Below are 23,993 nucleotides of genomic sequence, written 5' to 3'. Positions count from 1 at the left end.
TAGTAGATCATACAGCAATAAGTACCACGGAGAAAAATCAAGCAGGAAAATGAGACAGGGAGTAGGGAGAGCTCTGCTGTTTTAAATACTATGGCCAGAGGTGGTCTTACTATTTATAATGGCATTTGAGCAGAGACCCCAAGGAGGAACGAGCTATACAGGGGTTGGGGGCAGAAGGGAGAGCAGATATAAAAGCCTGAGACAAGAGCATGCTTGACATATTCACAGAATACCAAGCCAGTGTGGCTGGAATGGTCTGAGCAAGAAATGAGTCAAAGGAGATGCAGTTAGGGCAATAGCAGGGGTCCTCGTTGTATAGAGTCTGAGAAAGAAGTATTATCCAGTTTTATAGATGAGAAAACTGGAGCTCAGAGAATTTTGCCCATGCCACATACCTAGGAAATAAGAGAGGTATTTTGAACCCAGGCCCATCTTAATTCCAAATCTCATGTTCTTAGCTACCACACGTGCTACACTAGAATGCAATAACACAGATTCGTAACGTTCCCACTCCTCTAGCAAGTTCCATGCTACCTGTATTCACATCATTCCCTACTTGTTCTTTGTGCTCCTGCCTCAACCACAGAGAATTACAATGAAAGAGTCATAGAACCTTAGACTCAAATAGAACCCTGAGGATTATTGAGACAAAAGGTTTGCACTTTTAAAAATAATTCTGAATGGTTATGCTTTCTTTTAAGACTCTTTGATGTCTTCCCAGTGCTTATACTTTTGTTCTCTTAATTTTTCAACTGGGTTATACATGAAGGTGATAAAATTCAAAGATTTATTTATTTTTAAGATTTTATTTATTTGAGATAGAGAGCACTGGAGGGAGGATGGGGGCCGGGGGGAGGCAGAGGAAGAGGGAAAAGCAGACTCCCTGCTGAGTCGGGAGCCTAACGTGAGGCCTGATCCCAGGACCTGGAGATCATGACCTGAGCTGAAGGTAGACACTTAACCATCGGAGCCACCCAGGCACCCCTATCTATTTTAGAGAGAAAGAGTGTGTGTGTGTTTGTGTGTGTGCGCGCGCGCACATGCATGCGTGAGCCGGGGAGGGGTGAAGAGAGAGGACAGAGAGAATCCACAAGCAGACTCCCTGGCTAGGCACAGCGGAGCCCAGCAAGGGGCTGGATCCCAGGACCCTGAGATCATGACCCGAGCCGAAATCAAGAGCCAGCCACTTAACCGACTGAGCCACCCAGGCACCGTGAAGGTGACAAAATTCAAAAGGTCAAAAGGGTATACAATCTTAAATACTTTAAAGTCTATTTAACTTAGTCTAATCGACCCTGATCATTTACACATGATGCATGGCAGCAGAGGAAACTGAGACCTAAGGAGCTGGTGTCCAATTGAAGGCCAGCCATCCACGAGGAAATGAGGCACCTTGTCCAGACCCCAGTGAGTGAGATCAGACTTTGTCTTTTAGAATATCCATGCATGAAAGAAATTGGGTGGGTCCATCCTTTGATGCCACTGGAATATTTTTCATCTTTTTCCTTTCTTTTTGTATGCCTGCCAGTCCCACTGAAAGATAAGGATCAGGGTTCAGAAAGCCTACCCATTGTGTCCTTTCCCAGGGTGCAGAGCCACTATCATTTGGTTCACATTTTTATTAAAATAAGATGAGTGATTCACTCACATTACAGGCAGAATCTTTTACCAGGAAAACCGTACTTTGAAAAACAAAGCTGATGGCTTTAAGGAAGAATAACTGCTAACGTCAATTTCCTTTCCCATCCCAGTGCCATTTCCAGTCCCAAAAAAAGTCAGGCACTCTTCTGTCTCTGGCTGCCTCTTTCTCTTAGCCACACATATACATATAATTATAGATAGGGTACATTATATATGCCCACAAAAGACAGAAAACAGCAGGAAAGACAAAGGTGGATTCATCTGAAGAGATATATGTGTTTATCTATGTCCAACCCTCTTTCTGGTTCCTTCTGTTTTTGTTTCTTAAGTCTATTTTTTTAGTTGATGGGTAGCCAGAAATCCGTCATCATTGGTGGAAGTTAGTGGATTCTGATGAGAGAACAGGCTGTGGTCTTTATAAATACGCCTACATCCTGGCAACAGCGTTCCCCTACTCACACAATCATCGAGAACCAGGGCCTTAGCTTGTTTTTTTTTCTTTTTAGTCTGTCTTGGTTCAACTCACTCTTAGTGAGTAACTCTGTTAACCACTGCTTCTTTTTATATTTATTTAGAAGAGAAGGAAGATGCTTTTGAAGCAAATCAAATGCATAATCTTTTCCACTTCCTATTTATTCTACGGCTACTTTGGACAGTGGAAAGCCCAGAGAGATACTTTTGTTGTTTTTTTGTTTTCTGTGGCTTGCTTTCTCAGACAAGTCATCAGTTTTGCTGATAGCTTTTTAAAATTCCATCCCAGGGGCACCTGGCTGGCTCAGTCAGTAGAGCGTGTGACTCTGGGTCTCAGGGTCATGAGTTCAAGATCCACATGGGTGTAGAGATTACCTACAAATAATAATATTAATTAATATTAATAAAATTCCATCCCAACCGTCAGCCTGATTTTTTAAAGATTTTATTTATTTATTTATTTATTTATTTATTTATTTATTTATTTATAGGAGAGAGAGAGAGAGAGCATGAGCTCGGGGGAGGGGCAGAGGGAGAGGGAGAAGCAGACTCCCCGCCGGGCAGGGACCCCGACCCCAGGACCCTGGGATCATGACCTGAGGCGAAGGCAGACACTTAACTGAGCCACCCAGTCACCCCGTCAGCCTGATTCTGTTTTATTTTTTTTTAAGATTGTATTTATTTATTTGACAGAGAGAGACACAGCGAGAGAGGGAACACAAGCAGGGGGAGTGGGAGAGGGAGAAGCAGGCTTCCTGCAGAGCAAGGAGCCCGATGTGGGGCTCGATCCCAGGACTTTGGGATCATGAACTGAGCCAAAGGCAGACGCCTAACGACTGAACCACCCAGGCACTCCAGCCTGGTTTTAAATTGGAAAGGAAAAAGGTAGTTGGAAGCATATTTGTGTGTACATTAAATATACTTTTCTCTTGCTAATCTGTGTTCAATCCTGTTAAAATTGCAGATACAGTTCTATAATGGCTTCAAATGTTTATTATTTTTGTTGTTCCCTTCTCTATTTTCTTATAGAGATTAGCAGCAAGTCACCTAAAATAGAAAGGGTCTGTCATTTTGTTTGGGGGGCAGCAAGGAAGCTGAGAGCCAGGGAGACCACATCTGACCCTGGAGCCAGCCTAGGAGAAGGATGAGAGAAAAAGATGAACTAGCTGGTAGAAGATTTAAATATTAACAGTAATACTAACAATAACTGCAGTTGCAGCTAACATTTACTGCATTCTCATTATGGAATTCACTGTGCTGACTGTTTTTCACCCATAAGAAGACATAAAAGCAAGCTGAGGTCCCAGGGTCCCAGGTCCATATAGCAAGAAAGAAAGGGCATCATAAAGAACTGGCCCATGTTGTAGAAAGAGCCCTTGACCTGGAAAGAGAAGGCTTGCTTAGATCCTGGCTCTACCATTTACTTGGTGATTTTGTCCCTTACCGAGGCTCATTTCCCTTGTTTATAAAAATGGGAACAATACCATTTTCCTCTCCCCACCTCTCAAGGTTCTTATGGGGATCAAAAGTGATAATGCGTATGAAAATGGTTTTCATGATTATACAGTCTCTCTATAAATATGACTCATCAGTACTTTCAGTCTGAGATGATGGAAGATTGGCAGTGCATTGACTCTCAAGGAAAGTGGTGTGCACCTGCCTTCAGGCAGGAAGTCTGTTATTCTCTCATCAATAAGAACAAAGGCAAGATAAAATAAACATGAGATAAGGAATAAGATTGTTTTAGCCACCCACTGGCTTGAGCTGGAGGACTTGGATGAATTGTTCCTTTTTGTTACACAGGTGCCATCCCACCTGTGTGCCTCAAAAGCAGGAGAGTGATAACAAGAGCAGGTACTGTTTATTGAATACTTACCCTGGGCCATATACTAGCACTTTAAGTTTACTATCTCTCTTAAATTTTTTTATTTGCATATAGTACACACAATGTGACATTAGTTGCAGGTGTACAACATAGTGATTGGACATTTCTGTACATTATGCTATGCTTACCACCAGCGTAGCTACCAATCTCTCTTTTTCTTTTTAAGATTTTATTTATTTATTTGACAGAGACACAGCAAGAGAGGGAACACAAGCAGGGGGAGTGGGAGAGGGAGAAGCAGGCTTCCTGCTGAGCAGGGAGCCCGATGCGGGACTCCATCCCAGGACCCTGGGATCATGACCTGAGCCGAAAGCAGACGTTTAACCGACTGAGCCACCCAGGTGTCCCCAGTCTTTCTTTTTTTAAATCATCAATTTTAATCTTCTCAAAAACTCTTCACGATTAGTATCAGTATTGTGCGTACTGTTATCATTGGTGTTTGTATTAATATTCACTCTTATTTCTAAGTGGCTTGCTCAGTGTCACGTGGCTAGTGAGCTGAAGAACCAGGATTTGGATCCTGGTTGGCCAATCCAGGAGGCTGCGCTACTTAAGCAGGCACTTGGGGGTTTAGTGGGTGAGTCCCACTTAGGAGTTAGAGTCAGGGCTTTGTAAACCATCCTTCAGAGAGCCCTAGAGTCTTAAGGCAGTGTTTCAGGCCTTCTCTCCCAGCCACTTCATCCCTTGCACCTCTAGGCTAGGTGAGGAGAAGGTTAAGAAAGGCTTTGTTTGGGGCGCCTGGGTGACTTAGTGGATTAAGTGTCTGCCTTCGGCTCACGTCATGATCTCAGGGTCCTGGGATCGAGCCCCACGTCGGGATTCACGCTCAGTGGGAAGTCTGCTTCTCCCTCTCTCTCTGCCCCCCACCCCACCCTGCTCATGCTCGCTCTCTCTCTCTCAAATAAATTAATCTTTTTTTAAAAAAGTCTTTGTTTCTATCTGCATTATACATTGAGTTTCCTTATAAGATTTCCATTGAAAAAAAGGTGATCTGTTTTAAAATTTTTTTCAACCCTCACATACCACAACTTTCTTATTTAAAGGTGAGAAAATGGAGGCCCAGAAGCGTTGTACCCAGAATAATGTGGTTAGTTATTAGCAGAACTCAGGCTGAATTCTTTTCTCTATGTCATAACATGTGTCTGTGGGAGATCAGACCTTTCCCCCCTTCAAAACAAAATGAAAACCCTCATTCTGGTCATAAAAACCCGTGTAAGGAAATTTAAAATACTGCCTCTTTTTCAAAGCTTGAGTGAGGTTTTCCAGCTACACCATCATTGAGAGGGCAGGACGTTTCCTGTCACTCCCAGTTACCATGAGGAGGGACTGAAGTTCTATCTCCGCCTCACCTCTTGTACCTCTTTAACCATTTCTGTTCAGTTTAGAACAGGTTTGGGTCACAGGAGTTTGACACAGCACTTGCTTCTCCCTGGATAATAATTACACCCTGGCTCCGAAGTCTCTGTTTCAAGGAGCACTTCCTATCTTCCTGTTTCCAACAAAAATGTAAAGTAGCAACACCTGGTAGAGCTGGACTCGCTGGTCTGTAATTAAGATGTGAATGGGTGCAGATACTAGGCTTGAAATAGTTTCCCTGATAAGCCGCTGGGCCCTCCGAGAGCTTATAGTGCCAATATCCTGCTGCACATTTTGGTGTCCAGAGCTGCCTCCCATTTCCTCAATAAATTGTCAGGAGACTGTGCTCGTGCCAGAGTGGCGAGCCCTGTTGCTCCTGGAGAGAGGCTTTCGTTTCTCCTGGCACTGGTGCCTCCTTCCACAACGCCGTATGGCTGCCCGCCCTGGCCATGCGCAGCCCGTTGTGGTTCACGGCATCAAAGCTGTCGAAGACCATGTCCTCCCCAGAACCAAGCCTTGCCTTGGTCCTTGAACTCCCAACAGCTCCATCGTGATGGACAAAAGAGAGGGTCTAACATGGTATGGGGGATCTTTACCAGATCAGATCAGACCTCTGTCTGGTTCAGTCCCACAGTGGGAGCTAGGGACGGCCCAGGTTTAGCCTAACAACAAGAGCAGATGGCCATGATGTGCCATACACAATCCCTGTGGAAGAATTTTCGGACCCGGATTAGAAATGCTCACATTTCTTTAAATCTTTGATAATACAAACAATTCCTAGGGAGTCTCTTTTGTTCTTTCTAAAAATTGTCATGTAATTGTTACTATGTTTGATTTAATACTTTGCCTAGAATGCATATACTGGTCAAACAGAGTCACTTGATGTTGGGCTTAGTCATAATAAAGAAGGAAAGAATCTGGCTTTCTGCCCCTGTTTAAATGCACTAAACATGCTCTGGGGAGTAATGGGTTGGCAAAGGATAGTGTTAATAATGGCCCAACTACTCTACCCCACAGGTGTCGATGAAAGCCAGTGCTTCTCCATTCCTTTTGTAAAATTGTTTCCCTTTCAAGGAACTAATGATCATTTCCCTCCATTTATAGTATAAAACAACAGTGCTGTCAAAAAAGACAAAATTTCAGAACACAGCCTGCTGTTCTTCTGGGGCTTTGCCTGACAGGAACATGGCTCTAGGCTGTTAGCAATCTTCCTGTGACTTGTGGGACCACATGCTACATGGAGAGTGAAGCTGTCAGACAGCCTTGCCTCCTTCCTCTCCTCCCCACTCTCCCTCACTGTTCCCCCCTCCCCACCGCCTTGCGGAGTAGCACTGAGAAGTATTTACTCAGCTGCGGACTGGTACCAAAGCCTCAGGGCGCTGAGGGTAGGAAGGGGCGGTGTGGTCATGCCCCAAACTATCCATGTCCTTCCGAGCATCCCTTGGCAGAGCAGGCTGGCTGAGGGTGAGTGCCATTTAGAATGAGCATTCACAAGCCCTGCATAAAAGAACATAAAAACAATTGCAACTGAAAATTGGAGAGTCCTCTCATGGGCTGTGGTGTTCTCTGGCCTCTGTGGCCTCCCATTGCCATTGAGATTAACCAGCCAACCCAACTAGAGGTTCAGTCCACTGGGATTCCCCATGGCTTGGTAGCATTTCATTATCTCTAGCTCTTGTCCTGGCACAAGCTCACCCAGCCATCAACATGTAGGCACTTACACAAATAAATTCAGAATAAACCCCACTTCATCCCCCATCCTTTTGGAGCTAAAAACACTTAATTTCAGCTTTGGGAAAGGCTTTCTCTAAGTAAGGGACAAAGATATGGCCCTAGTTCCTTCTGTCTGGCACTCCTCCTCTGGTCTCCTTTAATGACACCACTCTGACCCTGGAAAAGGCACCATTTCCCAAGAAGGGCAGAGGCATCTGAGTCTACAACCGCAGTTCTTCTGAGCAAATGTGTGGGCACACATGGTGGTCTTCAAAGAGGAGGTAGAGATGACTAAGCTGGCCCCAAAGAGCTTCAGAGACAGGAATTTCAACAGCAAGAAGGCAGACCAGATGTGGAAAAGACAAGAGAAGGTCTTCATCCTTCTTTTCCAAGAAAGAAGGAGGTGAGAACGAGTTCGCCCTGATTATTGGGCACCACTTAATTTCTGATTAGATTCATTTTCTTTGCCAAAATAACTTCACCTATCTAGGATTAGAGTGGAGATAACCAACAAAAGAATATTCTGAGTCAGGACTGGTTATCCTGAAAACTATAGTATTCACGCTAGGGTCGTAACAGTGGTAAAGGGAATTAATATGAAGTAAACCCTAGGCTTCCTCTGATTTTCATGATAGAATTGGATATATATTTCTATGAAAACAAGTATGTAAGCTGACCAGATTGAGCACTTAATAAGAAGGTGCTAGGAGTCAGCAAGCACATGGAATATAGTCCACCTGCCAGGATGTATCGTGTTCGCTGAGAGTTGTGGTACCCACCGAACAGGACATTTCCCATTTTCAGCACTTTACAGCTCCTAGCATCTCCTCACATCCCCCCAAATTTGTAGACATGCCTCCTGTGCCTGGAGAGGCCTCATCTCTTGAACTTGGGGTTGTGCGTTCGAGCCTCACATTGGGGTTAGAGGTTACTTTAAAAAATGTTTAAAAATAATAAATTGCCTTATTTGATTTTTACAACAACCGCATCAGGTAGGTACTGTGGTTATTCACGTTTCTAAGAAGAGGAAACCAAGGTTCACAGAAGTTGTGTAACTTGTCCAAATCATACTGGTGGTTAAGTAGTAGAGCCGAGCTTTGAAGCCAGGTCATCTGATTACAAAGTCTGGGCCCTGTGCAATTTACTGTGGCCCGCCTGGAGGGTATCTATATGTTTAACTTCAACAGAAAGTCTGTCAGTCACCTGGCGGGAACAGTCCTACCATCAGAAGTCAAGTCCTCCACAAACCAGCTGGATCCCACCTGCTGGAGTAGAACTTGCAGGACCTTTGGAGCTAGACAGGCTTAGGTCTAAATCACCATTCTCCCTCCTCTGACTCGCTCTGTTTCCTTGAGAAGGTAATTAACCTTAGTTCAAGAAACCCTAGTTTCTTTATTTCTAAAATAATATTAGCAAATACTAACAGTGCTTTTGATGGACCAGACATTGTTCTAAGTTACTTACTTTACATTAACTCACAACAAGTGTATGATGGGAGCACCTGGGTGGCTCATTCGGTTAAGCATCTGCCTTCGGCTCAGGTCATGATCCCAGGGTCCTGGGATGGAGCCCCTCATCGTGCTTCTTGCTCAGTGGGGAGCCTGCTGCTCCCCTTGCTTGTGTGCTCACTCCCTCCCTCTCTCTCTCTGACAAATAAATAAATAAAATATTTATTAAAAAAAACAACTGTATGATGGTGGTACTATCATTATCTTCATTTTATAGGTGGGGAAACTGAGGCACAGAGAGCTTAAAGGTCAAGTAATTTGAAGTCAGTGGCAAAGCTGGGATTTGGACCCAGGCCAGATAACTCTGGAGTCCATGCTACAAGCCACAGTGCTACACTGTGCTGCCTCGGAAAAGAGAATCAAGGACGTAAAGACCCCTGGTCCAGAGCCAGGCACACAGTCGGTGGGACTGTTACAAGGTGGAGAATAAGAATGTTTAACAGCTCTGACCACCCACATAAAGAAAGGCACGAGTTTGTGGAGAGTGTTCCCAATTTTGATCTTATACCAAAGCCATCTTGTGCCTTTGCCTTTGAGCTTTCGGGACCTGCGGGCTGAAGCTTTCCCAGTTGGGGATGTGGGGTTCTTCTGGAGAAGGCGTATGTTGGTACATACCACTTAGCTTCCCTGCACCTGCCAGGAGGACAAGAGCGTGGCAGGTGGGCGGGGCTGGGAAATGGCGGCACACGGGTGTGTGCTCCTCCCCCACCCTCCTGTGGCCTCTGGCCCAGCACTGGCTCTGCTTCTGGGGCTACAGTCTTTCCTGTTGACAGTAATTAGACCTTTCAGACTAAATTTCTTACATGAAAAAAAAATCCCAATTCACTTGCATTGTCTCCTTGATCCAGTTCACCTGGAGCTATTTAGTTCCTGAGTTTGTTTGGAGGGAAAAACAAGCTCTTAAGCCTTCACACATTACAGCTGATAAGATCAAGGTGCTGAAAATGTTGGTTGGGTAAACGTTGGAGCCCGACTGCCTGAGTTTGAATTCCAGTTCTACCTCTTAAGCATCCATGACCTGAGTTGTGTCTGTGAAATGGGGATAACCATAGTGAAGATTAAATGAGACAACATAGGAAAACCCTTGCGAGAACACTGCCTGGCCCCTAGTAAGTGCTCAGAAAATGTTGGCTCTCAATATTAAGCTCATCCAGCCCTCACACCCCCATCTTTCCCTCCCAGCCTAGGATTTTGCTCTGGGAAGCCATGTTCCCTTCCTGTCCCCCAGGCTCTGGACCCTTCTTTTCTCACTCACCAGATAGATGACAATTGACCCTTGAACAACACGGTTTGAACCGCACAGGTCCCTTTGTACGTGGATTTTTTTTTTAATACAGTACCATAAATGTATTTTCACCTTATGATTTTCTTAATATCACTTTCTTTTCTCTAGCCCACTTTACTGTAAGAATACAGTATAAAGGGGCGCCTGAGTGGTTCAGATGGTTAAGCATCTGCCTTCGGCTCAGGTCATGATCCCAGGGTCTTGGGATTGAGTCCCGCATCAGGCTCCTTGCTAAGCAAGGAGCCTGCTTCTCCCTCTCCTTCTCTGCCTCTCCTTCTCCCTCTGCCACTCCGCCTGCTTTGTGCTCTCTCACTCTTGCTCTCTATCAAATAAATAAATAAAATCTTAAAAAAAAAGAATACAGTGTAGGAATACATATACAAAATATAAGTTTAATTGACTGTTATCAGTAAGACTTCTAGTCAATAGCAGGCTATTAGTAGTTAAGTTTTGGGGGGAGTCAAAACTTATACAGGGATTTTTGACTGCACAGGGGGTTGGTGCCCGTAACCCCACATTGTTCAAGGGCCAACTGTATTTCATCTCTCTAAGCCACGTGTCCTTATCTGTGAAGTGGGACTGGGAATAATGGAGTCTCCTTCATAAGGTTGTTGTGAAGTTTAAGTGAGTTAATTCAAGGCTTGGTGACTATTCAGTCTCATTACTGTTGTTCCTAAGGCACAAAGGGTTGCCTGAAAGGGTTTTGAGATCTTGGAGAGCTCTTAGAAGGCCCAAAGTAGGCATTTAGGGTTAACTAGGGTCTGAGTGTAAGCCTCAGGAGCTGGGGAGACTGCTGGCTTGTTTGTTGCTATGACAGTGGCTGGAGCTGAGCAGGCCCGTGGTAATAGTAAACGAATGAATACTGCAAAAGAGTGTGTAAAAACACATTTGGTTCAGGGGCGCCTGGGTGGCTCAGTCTGTTGGGCATCTGCCTTTGGCTTGGGTCATGGTCCCGGGGTGCTGGGACCGAGCCCTGCATTAGGTGCCCTGCTCAGCGGGGAGTCTGCTTCTCCCTCTCCCTCCTACCCTCCCCCTGCTGGTGCACTCTCTCTCTCTCTCAAATGAATAAATTTTAAAAATCTTAAAAAAATAAAAACAGATTTGGCTCAGGCAACCTGACAGAGAATTCTCAAGGCAGACCACTCCTGGGTATTTAAGCGTTTAAACTCAGCTGGGAACACTTTCCTCTTCCTCACTCCTATCTTTGCCCCCAGGACTTAAAAACAAAACTAAAATATCCCCCAATGCTTCGTGTTCCTGGGTTCTAGACAATCTGCTAACTACTTTATAGACATCATCTGTTTTAATCTTGACTTCAACCCTGAAAGGTAAGCATCATCATTCCCATTTTACAGATGAGAAACTGAGATTTAGAGATTGAGCAATTTGCCCAAGGTTGCATAACCAGTAAATTGCAGAGCTGAGATATGAACCCTAACCTGAGGGACAGGACAGGGACAGCTCCCATTTGCTCATCAATGTTCTGATTTTGGAACAAGTCTTATCACTCACCATTCCCCCAAATACCCACTACACAACTGAGGAGTGTCTCCAAGTAGCAGATGCCTCTCCCTCAAAATCATGTGGCCTTGATATTATCCAGCCATTACATTAATAGAAGTAGAACTGCTGTCTTTGGGGTGCCTGGGTGGCTCAGTCGGTTAAGCATCTGCCTTCGGCTCAGGTCATGATCTCGGGGTCCTGGGATTGAGCCCCGCATCGGGCTCCCTGCTCAGCGGGGAGTCTGCTGCTCCCTCTCCCTCTGCCTTTGGCTCCCACTCGTGCTCTTTCTCTCTCAAATAAATAAAATCCTAAAAAAAAAAAAACTGTCTTCCACAATTAAGGTGGCAAAAGTTCTCTATTTGCCTGGACTTTCATTCATCTCTTTATTCCTCATTTTACATTTAGGAAAGTCAAGTTCTAGAAGTGGTGAACAGGATGTGCTCTGTTATTCTGATGTATCTAGTATTTCCAAGAGCTATTGTTGCATTAGAGAAATACAGAATGAGGGCACCTGAGTGGCTCAGTTGGTTAAGCGGCTGCCTTTGGCTCAGGTCATGATCCCGGAGTCCTGGGATCGAGTCCCGCATCGGGCTCCTTGCTGAGCGGGGGGCCTGCTTCTCCCTCTGACCCTCCCCACTCTCATGTACTCTCTCTCTCTCTCATTCTCGCTCTCTCAAATAAATAAATAAATCTTTAAAAAAAATAAAAAATAAAAATAAAAAAGAAATACAGAATGATTTTTATAAATCATTCTTCTGTCCTTGGAAGCAAGTATTTGAAGTACATGAGTTATAATATCCTCAAGAACCTAAAGAGAGGGGCGTCTGGGTGGCTCAGTCGTTAAGCATCTGCCTTTGTCTCAGGTCATGGTCCCAGGGTCCTGGGATCGAGCGCCGCATCGGGCTCCCTGCTCTGCTTCTCCCTCTCCCACTCCCCCTGCTTGTGTTCCCTCTCTCGCTGTGTCTCTCTCTGTCAAATAAATAAATAAAATCTTTTGAAAAAAAGAATCTAAAGAGAGCTGAGGGTCTGGAAACCAGGAGGCTGAGATTGATGCCCAACCTTGTTTTTCTTGATTAAATATGAGAGTTACACAGTTCTCTGGGCTTCTCATTTTTCTCTACCCGGTTTATCCTCCCAAGGATATCTTATAGGTAATTTGGGGGGACAAATATGGATTTCTGTGAAACACTTGGACCCCCAAGAATGGTATCAGATATATCCACCAAAGCTTAGCCTAGGAAAGCAATGACGATTCAAAGATAGAACTTTCCTTTGCAGGCACATTTGTGCTTCGCTGACATTGCATTTTTTACACACTGGAGGTTTGTGGCAACCCTGCATTGAGCAAGTTGATCGGCGCCATTTTTCCAACAGCATTTGCTCACTTCATGTCTCTGTGCCATGTTTTGGTAATTCTCAAAATATTTCAAACCTTTTCATTATCGTTATGGTTATCTGTGATCAGTGATTACAACTTGCTGGAAGCTCAGGTGATGGTTAACATTTTTTAGCCATAAAGTATTTTTAAGTTAAAGTGTGTACTTTTTTTTACACATAATGCTATTGCACACTCAATAGACTACAGTTTAGTGTAACCATAACTTTTACATGCACTGGAAAACCAAAAAATTCATTTGATTCACTTTATTGAGCTATTTGCTTTATTGCAGGGTTCTGAACCAAACCCACAGTATCTCCAAGATATGCCTGGATTTACTTCCTGCCAGAAATCTCTCCTCTTTATACAGGGAGTTCTGGAGTGAGAATAATGTGGGAACCCATTAGACTCAATAGCTTTTCTCCCTTCCCTTCACCTTTCCTCTCCCTTACCTCAAACCTCTGAGACCATGAGGGGCTCTTCCTCCATCCCTTGAAGAACAAAACCTCTGACCAGGCTGTGCCCGAGGTCAGGCAAGTGAGGAGAGGAAAGTGCACACCCCATTGTGGCCAAGACGAAGGCCACAAATGCCATCTTGATCCTTTGACCTACATTGACACTGAGTCTGTTGCTTTGGTGTCCCTGACTTTGGCAGTGTGGTTAGTCTAACTCTCTGCCCCCACCTTGAATTGAGCTTTGATGAAAAAGTAGTAGGAGTCCAGGCCTCTCCCTGGAGATTTGGGGTTTTTATTCTGGAAAAGCATCAACCAAACTAGCAGGGCAGGAGATCTGGATTCCTGTGGCTTGGGCTAACTTAGGTCCAAAGAAACCAAGTGCCTGTGATCATCATCTTCATTCCTCAAATGTGGCCATGCCCTCCGGATTCCCTTCTCTCGCTCGTTCTCCCAGTTAGGCTAGCTGGCAGGTTACCCGCTCTTGCTCTACCATTAGCTTGTCCCTCCATATGTGAAATGCTTTGGTGTACAGAATACCCGTGGACTGCTGCCGCCTGGCCGGTCTAAAACCTTTTGGCTTTGGTCCATGCAATAGCAAAACAACCTTTACACGTCAGTGTATTTCCTCTCCCTTGGGATCCCGAGATTTGCCTCTCTGGTTTTCTGATGGGCTAACAGAGCCTCATCCGGGCTCATCTCTCCCAGACCACTGCTTCAGTATATCAGGAATCATTTGGTTGCCTTGATTGTGTATCTGGAACATTTGTCTTGGCTTCCTATAACAGGATGACCAGATTTGTATGCAATCCTGATGACAGAGTAATACGGCCTGTGGGTTGCTATGATGTATTCTTCTCCATATACTGCCTTGGTAGTGCTTCCAGATATTCTGTGGATGGTCTTTGGGCATGTTGTGGCAAATGTTACCATGCCAGAGAATTTCAGCAGATTTAACCAGCTTTGAAATGACTCATTCTTGTGGATTTTCATACCCAAGGAAAACCAAACTAAGAAGGCTGATCAAGGTATTCCTCTTGTTCTCTTCTCACCCGACGATTTTTCAAACCAGTAAAGCTCCTTTAGCCAAAATGTTGTAGCTGGGTGTCTTCCACCCAGGAAAAACTTTGTAGAAACAGTGATCTTAAAATGCCACCCCCGGAGGTTAGTGGCCTGCGCACCCATAACGCTGACTCACCTTTGTGAGAGCAGCTCTGCTGAGACGAGGTCTTAAACCCTGGAAAGGGCCAAAGAGAGAGCAATACCTTCCCACACAGGGACCTAATGTGTTCCTCTCCATTTCAACTTCAGATCTGCTGACCATGAGAGAGTATCACTGCTTGCTGCAATTGCTGTGTCCGGATTTCCCGCTGGAGCTCACTCAGAAAGCAGCCAGGTATGTCCCCTGGGCTCTAGAAGCCAGCTCAGCCCTCTGTGTGCTGGGGCTTCTTAGAGAAACCGGAAATGTATACAAACAAACAAACCATTAGGAAGAATAAAAACCATTAGGGAGAAACTGGCATTTGGAGGGGGGTCTATTTGGAATTTGCCCCAAAACATAATACCCACTTTCTGCCATTTCCAAGCCAAATGATCCTTTGTGGTTCCTGTGGGGAGACTTCAGGTCTGCAGATAGAGTTGAGGGGTGGTGAGATGAAGAGGCAAACACATACATACACACACACACACACACACACAGAAACCTCTAGAGAATATTCTGAGAAGAGAAGAGACAAGAGTTGGCAGCGACCAGTGAAGGAGCGGATTGAGGTTGGAGACTGGAAAGGCATGAAGGTGATAAAGCCCATCTGAGGGAGGGATAAATTGTATTATTCCTGCTAAAAGATTCTCAAGATTAGAACCAGGAAGACTTGGCAGAAATAGTTTAGAACCCCCTAATTTCTGCATTTGGTTTCACAGTCATTCACATTTTTAACCAAATGAGGTCTTTAGACTATGCCTCCGTTAACTTTTCCTTAACACGGAATTTGAGCTAAGGTCGCAAATGTAAGGACTTCAAAAATTGTGTTGTCTGAAATTGCCAGAAAAGAGGATTTTTAGGAAAACTATTGTACTATACGTGATGGATACCTGTCCTTATACATTTGTCCAAAGCTAGAGAACATACAACAGCAGGAGTGAAGGGTAATGTAAAGTACGGACTTTGGATGATAATGATGTATCAGCGTAGGTTCATCAGTTGTAAGAAACGTTCCACTCCCGCGCAGTGTGGGATATTGACAATGGAGGAGGTTGTGCGTGATGGGAGTGGGGAGCATATGGGAGATCTCTGCACCTTCCCCTCCATGTTGCTGTGAACCTGAAACTGCTCTAAAAAAGCAAACTCTTAATAATATTTTTTAAAATGCCCATCTTACCTAAATCATAATGTATGCATTTACCTGCATTGTTTCATTTAAATTCATTTACTTTAATTATCTCCCTTAATCCTTATAAAAACTGTTACCTTCCTATTTACTGAAGAGGAAACTGATATAACTCAAACAAAACAAAACGAAACGAACAGGAAGCGGAGGCTCAAAGAGGTCAAGTAAGTGGCCTGAATTTACTGTTAGCTTGGAAGTAGCAGAGGCATGACTTGAACCCAAGACTGCCCGAATCCAGAGACTTTGCTCTTAACCTCCTCATGCTCCTACCTGCTCGTATTGTGAAATCATTTCTTCGTGGTGGTTCAACCCACTGAAACCACAGCTGCATTGGCTACATTACCCCAAGAGCCCTCTCAGTCCTTCTGAAATGAGCCAACCAGCTCCTCTGCCAACTAGAGAGATAGGAAGTCCTCTGCCGCCAACAATGGCACCAGCCTCTCACTGGCGCAGGCTGTTTTGCGGTTCACGGCTCATGCACTGGTTTTGCTGGTCAAAACGTTGCCGTGTGCAAAACTTGTTTAGTGACCACGCACCCCAAAATCTTTCCCCCCCCCACATTGTTCAGTGGATACTTACCTCTTCCAGGGGCAATTGGCCACTGGTAAAAGCTGCAGTTCAACTTTTATCATTTTAACTTGCCTATTATCCAAAGGAGATTTAGATGTTTTTCCCCATAGTTGAAAATAAAATGTGGGAGATTATCTCTTGCAATTTAAAAGCAGCTAAGTAAGGGCACCTGGGTGGCTCAGTTGGTTAAGCGTCTGCCTTCAGCTCAGGTCATGATCTCAGGGTCCTGGGATGGAGCCCCGCATTGGGCTCCCTGCTCAGTGGGAAGCCTGCTTCTCCCTCTCCCTTGGCCTACAACTCCCTCTGCTTATGTGCTTGCGTTCTCTCTCTCTCTCTCTCTCTGGCAAATAAATAAATAAAATCTTCTAAAAATAAATAAATAAGTAAGGGCGCCTGGGTGGCTCAGTCGTTAAGCGTCTCACTTCAGCTCAGGTCATGATCCCAGGGTCCTGGGGTCGAGTCCCACATCGGGCTCCCTCCTCTGAGGGAAGCTTGCTCTCCCTCTCCCACTCCCGCTGCTTGTGTTTCTGCTCTTGCTATCTCTGTCTCTGTCAAATAAATAAATAAAATCTTAAAAAAATAAAAATAAAAACGCCTTTTAAATAAATAAATAAATAAATAAATAAATAAATAAGTAAGTAAGTAAGTAAAAGCAGCCAAGTAGAGTTATCTTGAGATTTCTAATGACAGCTCCCCTCAGGGTCAGATCATTTTAAGGAAGAGTCAGCCCCAAAATTTTGGGGAGAAAACTCAGTACTCTTAAAGATCATACTATGATTTCTACGTAGCTGGATGATAAAAATCAACTGTGGATCTCTAACTAAAGAATTCCTAGAGAACAGTTAGTGTGTGTGTGTGTGTGTGCGTGTGAGTGTGTGTGAGTGTGTGCACGCGTGTGCGCGCGCTCCCTAAGGGCAGGCAGGATCTATACCAGACCCGTTTGCGGCTGGATCCCTGTTGCTCAGCACAGTACCTAGATGCATGCTACACACTCTGTGTCTCCCGATTGAATGAACATATGAATGATATCCCTTGTCAAGCATTTTACATGGTTCTAATAGTCCATGGTTCTAAGTAACTCTAAGAACAAAAATCAACTGTATCCTATATTCATTTGTTCATTCACTTATATATTCATCACAAATTTTTCACAGCTTTTTGGGGATACAACTCACATACCATGTCATTCACCCATTTAGAGTATAAAATTCAATGGCTTTTGGTATAGTCACAGAGGATATTCATATCCGTCACCACAGTTAATTTTGGAACATTTTAATTACCCCCAGAAGAGATCCTGCACTGCTTAGCCATTACTCCCCAATTCCTCCCTCGTCCCCAGCCCTGGGCAACCACTAATCTGCTTTCCGTCTCTATAAATTTGTCTGTTCTCGATCTTTCAAATAAATCCAGTCATGTAAGATGTGGTCCTTTGTGACCAGTTTCTTTCACTTAGTGTCATGTTTTCAGGGTTCACCCCTATCATAGCAGGAGTCCGTAGTTGATTTCATCAGATGTTTCTGGAGTGCTGATTTTGTGCCAGGAGCTCTTATGCACACTGGGGGTACAGTGATGAGCAGATATAGTTCGAGCCCCTCGAGGAGCTTAACATTGGGCTTAGAAGAGGATCACTTGGGCTCCGTTGCCATCTGCCACCACTCTGTGACATCTCCCCTTGGTTTCTGACCTCCTTTTCTGAAAGGTGGATGGCAAGTTAATGAGGGTGAACTTCTGGACGATTTTCAACCCCCAGCAGCCACAGCTTTGCACTTGTCCCGCCCATCTCCCATACTCTCCCCAACAATCTGATACGTGTAAATACTCAAAATTAGAACAGAAGTCGCACAGTCCTCTCCAATTCATGGATTCCTTTTTTTTTTTTTTTTTTAAGATTTTATTTATTTATTTGGCAGAGAGAGGAGGGAACACAAGCAGGAGGAGTGGGAGAGGGAGAAGCAGGCTTCCCGCTGAGCAGGGAGCCGGACGTGGGGCTCGATCCCAGGACCCTGGGATCATGACCTGAGCTGAAGGCAGATGCTTAATGACTGAGCCACCCAGGCGCCCCTCCAATTCATGGATTCTTACAATTATTGATCCCAGCTGACTTCTGGAGTGGTGTTCCCCTCGCTGTGGCCAGAAGTGAAGCTTATCCCCTCCTCACCAAGACACCTACTGTGTGACAGAAAATTTAGACCTTTCCAGGAGGAGGAGAAAGCACTGTAGCCAGTCCTCGTCAGTAGCAGTGCGAGGGGACTGATGCAAGGATAAGCAACAGAAGGGCCCAGCGCTCTGGGCACCCGGGTGGCCCAGGTGGTTGGGCGTCTGCCTTCGGCTCAGGTCATGATCTCAGGGTCCTGGGATCGAGCCCCACGTTGGGCTCTCAGCTCGACGGGGAGCCTGCTTCTCCCCCTCCCTCTGCCTCTCACCCTCCAGTGCTCTCTTTCTCTCTCTCAAATGAGTAAATAAGAAACCTTTAAAAAAAAGAAGAAGGGCCCAGCGCAATCCTCAGGGTACTGGCTATGAAATTAAAGGTGAATTCAGAACCGGGGGAAGTTTGTTGGCTCCCTGTGTATCAGGCTTCTGTGTCAACCCTGCCTCCCCAGTGCCATTCTTTCCCCACTCTGCTCCAGCTGGTGTGTGTATAGAAAAAAATTGTATATATCCCAGAAAGTGCTTTCTAATTGTTTAAGCTATTTGTATTTTGTCCTGAAGGTCAAGATCCCACCTTGCTCACACACAAGACCAGGCTTCTGATCAAAATCACAGTGGGGGGTGGTCAGGCCTCCAAGGCAATTACTATTGCTGGAAGAGGCCTTGCACTCTCCTGTCTCATGGCTGGGCTGACTTTATTCGGGGCCCCGAGGTCTGGGGACAGGCCGCAGAAGGAGGCTCCAGTCTGTGATGATGTGTGCAGAGAAGAATGTCATCCACAGGCAGCTGTGCACCAGAGCCTGTTCCAGGGCACAGCGTCTCACATGTGCCTGACTTAGGGGCCACAAGCCCTGTGCTTGGGCCCTGGGGCAGCAGGTGTGAGCGGGAAGCACAAGAAAGGAAAGACAGCAAATGGGCTGCAGGACAGGCCTAGCCACAGATGTCCCCCACCTCATGCATTCCTGCAGCAGTGGGGGGCATTAAGTAGGTGTGGGTTTTTTTAAGATTTTTTTTTTTTTTAATTTGACAGAGAGAGAGACAGCAAGAGCAGGAACACAAGCAGGGGGAGTGGGAGAGGGAGAAGCAGGCACCCGCTGAGCAGGGTGCCTGGTGCAGGGCTCGATCCCAGGACTCTGGGATCACGACCTGAGCCAAAGGCAGACGCCCAACAACTGAGCCACCCAGGCACGCCGCATGAAGTAATTTTATCCTTAAATTTCTGTGTCCATCCTCCATGGACTGCGAGGCTCTCCCCGAAGGTGAGAAGCACGCAGTTGGAGCCAGACTTCTTGAGCTCAAATCCCCATTTCACAGTTTACCAGCTTGTACCCTTGGGAAAGTTATTAACGTTTTTGAGCCTCAGTCTCCTCGTTTGTCAAATGGAAATAGTAATAGTTGTAATAATTGAAGAAGTATGTCATATGCTTAAAGTAATGCCTGGCACAGAGTAAACTTTCAACGTTAGAAGTAGTAGTACTAACCCTGACCAGGCCAGAGGGTCCATGCCACTGGTGCGCTATTACCTGGGTGACCTTGAGGATTTTTCATGATTTCTCTAAGCCTTGTTTCCATATCTGTAAAATGGAGAATAACAGACAATAATCCATAGGGTGGTATAAGTTTTAACAACAACAAAATTATATATATATATTATATATATAACATACATATAATATATAATATGATATACATATATATTACATGTTATATAGTATACATATATAGTATAATATATATAATTTTGTTGTATACATATGTTGTATATATATAGTTTGGCACATTGTAGACCTTCAATATATAATAGTTTCTTGCTGTTAAAATAATGTTGGCATTATTATTAACAGATTTTTAAAAAAATAAATGAGAATTTCCTCAGCTCCCTAAGGCATTATTTCTGGCCTTTTTTCACTTCAGAACACTAAGAAAAGAATATACATATAACAAAAAGTCAGTAGAGATAGAACTGCCCGTGATTAGCCTGCAGGCTCTGGCCTCCTCCCTCCTGGGCCAAGAGGATCATCACACCTGTAACCCATTCAAGGCGCAAGTGACATGGGGTCACCTGCAAGGCTTATTAAACCCCAGATGGCGCACTCCATCCCCAGAGTTTGGTGGATCCGAGGTGGGGCTCTAAAATTCATATTCCAAAAGCTTCTCGGGTGATGCTGACGGTTTTGGGACGACACTGGGAGAAGTACTGATTCAGGGTATTGCAGGCCAGCCTCATCCTGGCATTTTTAGAATTCATTGCATCGAAAGGAATTACATTTCCTTCTCTCTCGTCATCTAAAACACGATTTAACTCACTTCTCCCTTACTGAAGCCTGATTCCCTAGTGAGTAATACATGTTTGACAGGGAAAGCTCTTTTATCATGGTTATGTGCTAAATACACATAGTGACCTGAAAACACACAAGCTCCTTAGGAATCTGGTTTTAGACATAACAACTCACCCCCATTTAAGAGGGTCACTTTTCTGCTGGCCCTGTGTCACAAAGGCCAGATACCTAACGGTGAAGGACTCAGGTGCTGGAGCCAGACAGCCCGGGACTCAAATCCCAATTCCTTCACTTACTGGCTTGTGACACTGACCAGTTTCTCTAAGCCTCAATTTCTTCATCTGTAAAATGGAAATAATAATAACACCTGCCCCATAAAATTGTTTTTAGGATTTAATGAAATAATGCATGTAAAATGCCTGTCACACGGCCCTCAAAAAATATCACATGTTTTAAGAAATTGTAACGAGTGAATGGGGAGTGATTCTGTATTCATTTTTCAAATGTTTCCTGAGCATCTACTATCTGCCAAACTTCATGCCTTGCACTGAGGAGACAGCTTTATGCTTTCTTAATGCCTGTCTTACTTTATACCTCCCCCTGGCAGGATCTTTCCGCCTAGATATCTTCCCCGGCTTGCCCCAAAAGGGCTTTTGTCGAAACAGACCATCCTTTCCCTCTCCATTCTTTCATTCACCAAATATTTATCAAGTGCCTCTTATGTGCTGGTCCTTATGCTTGTGAAGAGGCTAACGGTAAGCAAATTAGATGTCATTCTACCACTCAAGGAGCTTACAAACTGATAGAGCCACAAACATTAAATAAGTGAAGTGCCAAGTGCTATAGGAACATACAAACAGGAGACTAGACCTAACCTGGGGGATCATGAAAGGCTTTTCCATGAGGAAGAGACGTTGAGTTTGGGGCCTAAAGGATTAGGAAGAGATGACCACGCCCTAACAGCTCTGAAGACTTAGTTACGAGGCCATCGTAGCTAAGATAGTATGGTCCCAGAGTAAGGACAGACAAATGCATCATAGCAGACAGGCCAAAGCAGACCCACGCATTTATAAAAACGTGATATATAAAAAGATAATATTTCAGAGCAGTAGGGAAAAGGATGATTCAATAAGCACTGATGGGGCAGTGGGTTACTCACATAGGAAAAAATAAAGTTAGATTCCTACTTCATATCACATTCAGAAGTCAATTTCACATAGATGACAGACCTACATGTGGAAAGCAAAACTATAATATTCTTAGAAGAGAGGAAGATCAATTTATGGCTAACAGGTATCTTAAGATACAAAAAGCCAAGAGGCACCTGGGTGGCTCAGTCAGTTAAGCATCTGACCCTTGGTTTTGGCTTGGGTCATGATCTCATGGCTCCTGAGATTGAGCCCCACGTGGGGCTCTGTGCTCAGCGGGGAGGAGTCGGCTTGGATACTCTCTCCCTCTGCTCTCCCCCACTGTCTTTCTCTCTCTCTCTCTCTCCGAAATAAATGAACAAATCTTTTTTTTAAGAAAAAGATTTAAAATTTTCTGCTCAACCAAAGATAGCGTAAACAAAGTTGAAGGATAAGCCAGAGACTAGAAGAGGATATTTATGTGTATAACTAACAATAGATTGGTCTGCAGAATTTTCAGTCTAAAACAAATTTGAAGAACTCTTACAAATCAATAAGGAAAAGATGAAGAACCTTAGTATAAAAATAGTCCAAGGATATGAGCAGGCAATACACAGAAAACCCTAAGAGCTAATAAGCATATGGGCATATTTTCGTGCCCAAACTCACTAGGAATCAGGGAAATGCCAATTAAATCGAGATGCCACTTGGGATGCCTGGGTGGCTCAGTCGGTTAAGCGTCTGCCTTCGCTCAGGTCATGATCCCGGGGTCCTGGGATCGAGTCCCACATTGGGCTCCTTGCTCGGCAGGGAGCCTGCTTCTCCCTCTGCTTGTGCTCTCTCTCTCTCTGACAAATGAATAAATAAAAAAATCTTTAAAAAAATAAAAATTAAAAAAAATAAATCGAGATGCCACCTCACGTCAAATGACAAAAATTTTGAAGTCTGATAACACAAGAATTGGTGAGGATGTGAAACTCTCATAAAGTGCTGGTGGAAGTATAAATTGGTACCATCACGTTGAGGCAATTTAGGAAAATCTAAAAAAAGTTCACAAGTAGGGACACCTGGGTGGCTCAGTCATTAAGCATCTACCTTGGGCTCAGCTCATGATCCCAGGGTCCTGGGATCGAGCCCTGTGTCGGGCTCCCTGTCTAGTTCACAGGTATACCCGGTTATAAGGAAATACGCAGCACTGTTTGTAATAGCTACCGCTGGAGCGCTCTGCACGCCCCTCTGCAGAAGAAAGGGCAAAGTGCGGTACCTTCGTACTGCTCGATGACGTGCAGCACGAAAATGGGTACAGGTAGAAATACGTGCAGCAACACTGATACATCTCAGAATATCAAGTTCCAAAATGATAGAGTTTGAAAACAAGCCAAACAGAGCAGATAATGTTTTAAGAATATAGGCATTTGTGTGAGTTATTATGATATAAAAAACACGCGGAGGAATGCTCAACCCCCAAGTTCCCATGGTGCTCCTGGAGGAAGAAGGGTGGAGGGGTGGGGTGAGGGAGGGGTGCACAGGTGGCCTCAACGATGTGTGTAATCTTTTCCAAAACTTTTCCAAATTGAAGCAAGGATGGCAAAATGGTAAGGTTTGATGAATTGGCTAGGGGTCCACAGGTGTTTGTTATGTTGTTCTGTGTCATTTTCTGACATTTTAAATATTTCATTTACAACAAAAGGGACAGGCAGGATGGAGGTAGAGAGTGATGGGCATGAAGAGCAGTCAAAGGGAAATCAGCAGCCTGGAAGAGACGCCAGGCTCTCACCAGTGATGACCTAGAGGAGCTTCAGGAAGCCGGTGGTTCTGGAGTTTGAGGAGTTTGGGGACCAGAAGGGGAAATGAGGGTCTCACGAGGCCATGCATTGGATTTGGTATTTATCCTAAGAGCGAGAAACAGTTGGCCCCCGGCTGCCAGGCTTCTTGGGAGGGGCGGGGAGAGTGGGGTTAAAATGGCTGTGCTAGGGCCTTCAAGATCTGTGCCGAGAAAAGCAGCCTCAGCTTCGCAGCCCTGCTGGGGGCGGGTGCTCTACACCACAAACTCCGAGAGGGGAAGAAGGGACAGCGTCCCCAGGAAGGTGGTATTGTCACTAGAGAGCACGGAGCCTCCATGTTCTGTCCGGGTACAGCTGTGATTAGAGTCAGAGAGACCTGTGTCTGAATTACAGCCCTTGCCCTTCGACCTGTGACCTTGGCCAAGTTTCTGAATCTTTCTGAACCTGTGTGTTCTCAGTGAAGATATTCCTTGAGCTGACTTCATAGGATTAATTTGAGAAGG

The 23,993-nt window shown here is 44.8% G+C and overlaps 1 protein-coding gene across 1 annotated transcript in view; it reads left to right on the top strand.

The window, feature by feature from the left end:
• The window catches only part of CSTPP1 (centriolar satellite-associated tubulin polyglutamylase complex regulator 1), a 187,082-nt gene that overhangs the window by 151,283 nt on the left and 11,806 nt on the right, over window positions 1–23,993 (top strand). The window contains exon 4 of the mRNA XM_028111075.2: window positions 14,504–14,588. Within this exon, the coding sequence (XP_027966876.1) occupies window positions 14,504–14,588 (85 nt within the window). The remainder of the gene's footprint in view (window positions 1–14,503; window positions 14,589–23,993) is intronic.

The sequence above is a fragment of the Eumetopias jubatus genome, unplaced genomic scaffold (assembly GCF_037043125.1).
Source record: "Eumetopias jubatus isolate StellerSeaLion01/CBP00866 unplaced genomic scaffold, mEumJub1_p1.0 scaffold_13, whole genome shotgun sequence".
NCBI classification, from domain to species: Eukaryota; Metazoa; Chordata; class Mammalia; order Carnivora; family Otariidae; genus Eumetopias; species Eumetopias jubatus.
Note: the sequence above shows the minus strand (reverse complement) of the source record. Positions and strands in the feature narration are given on the sequence as shown.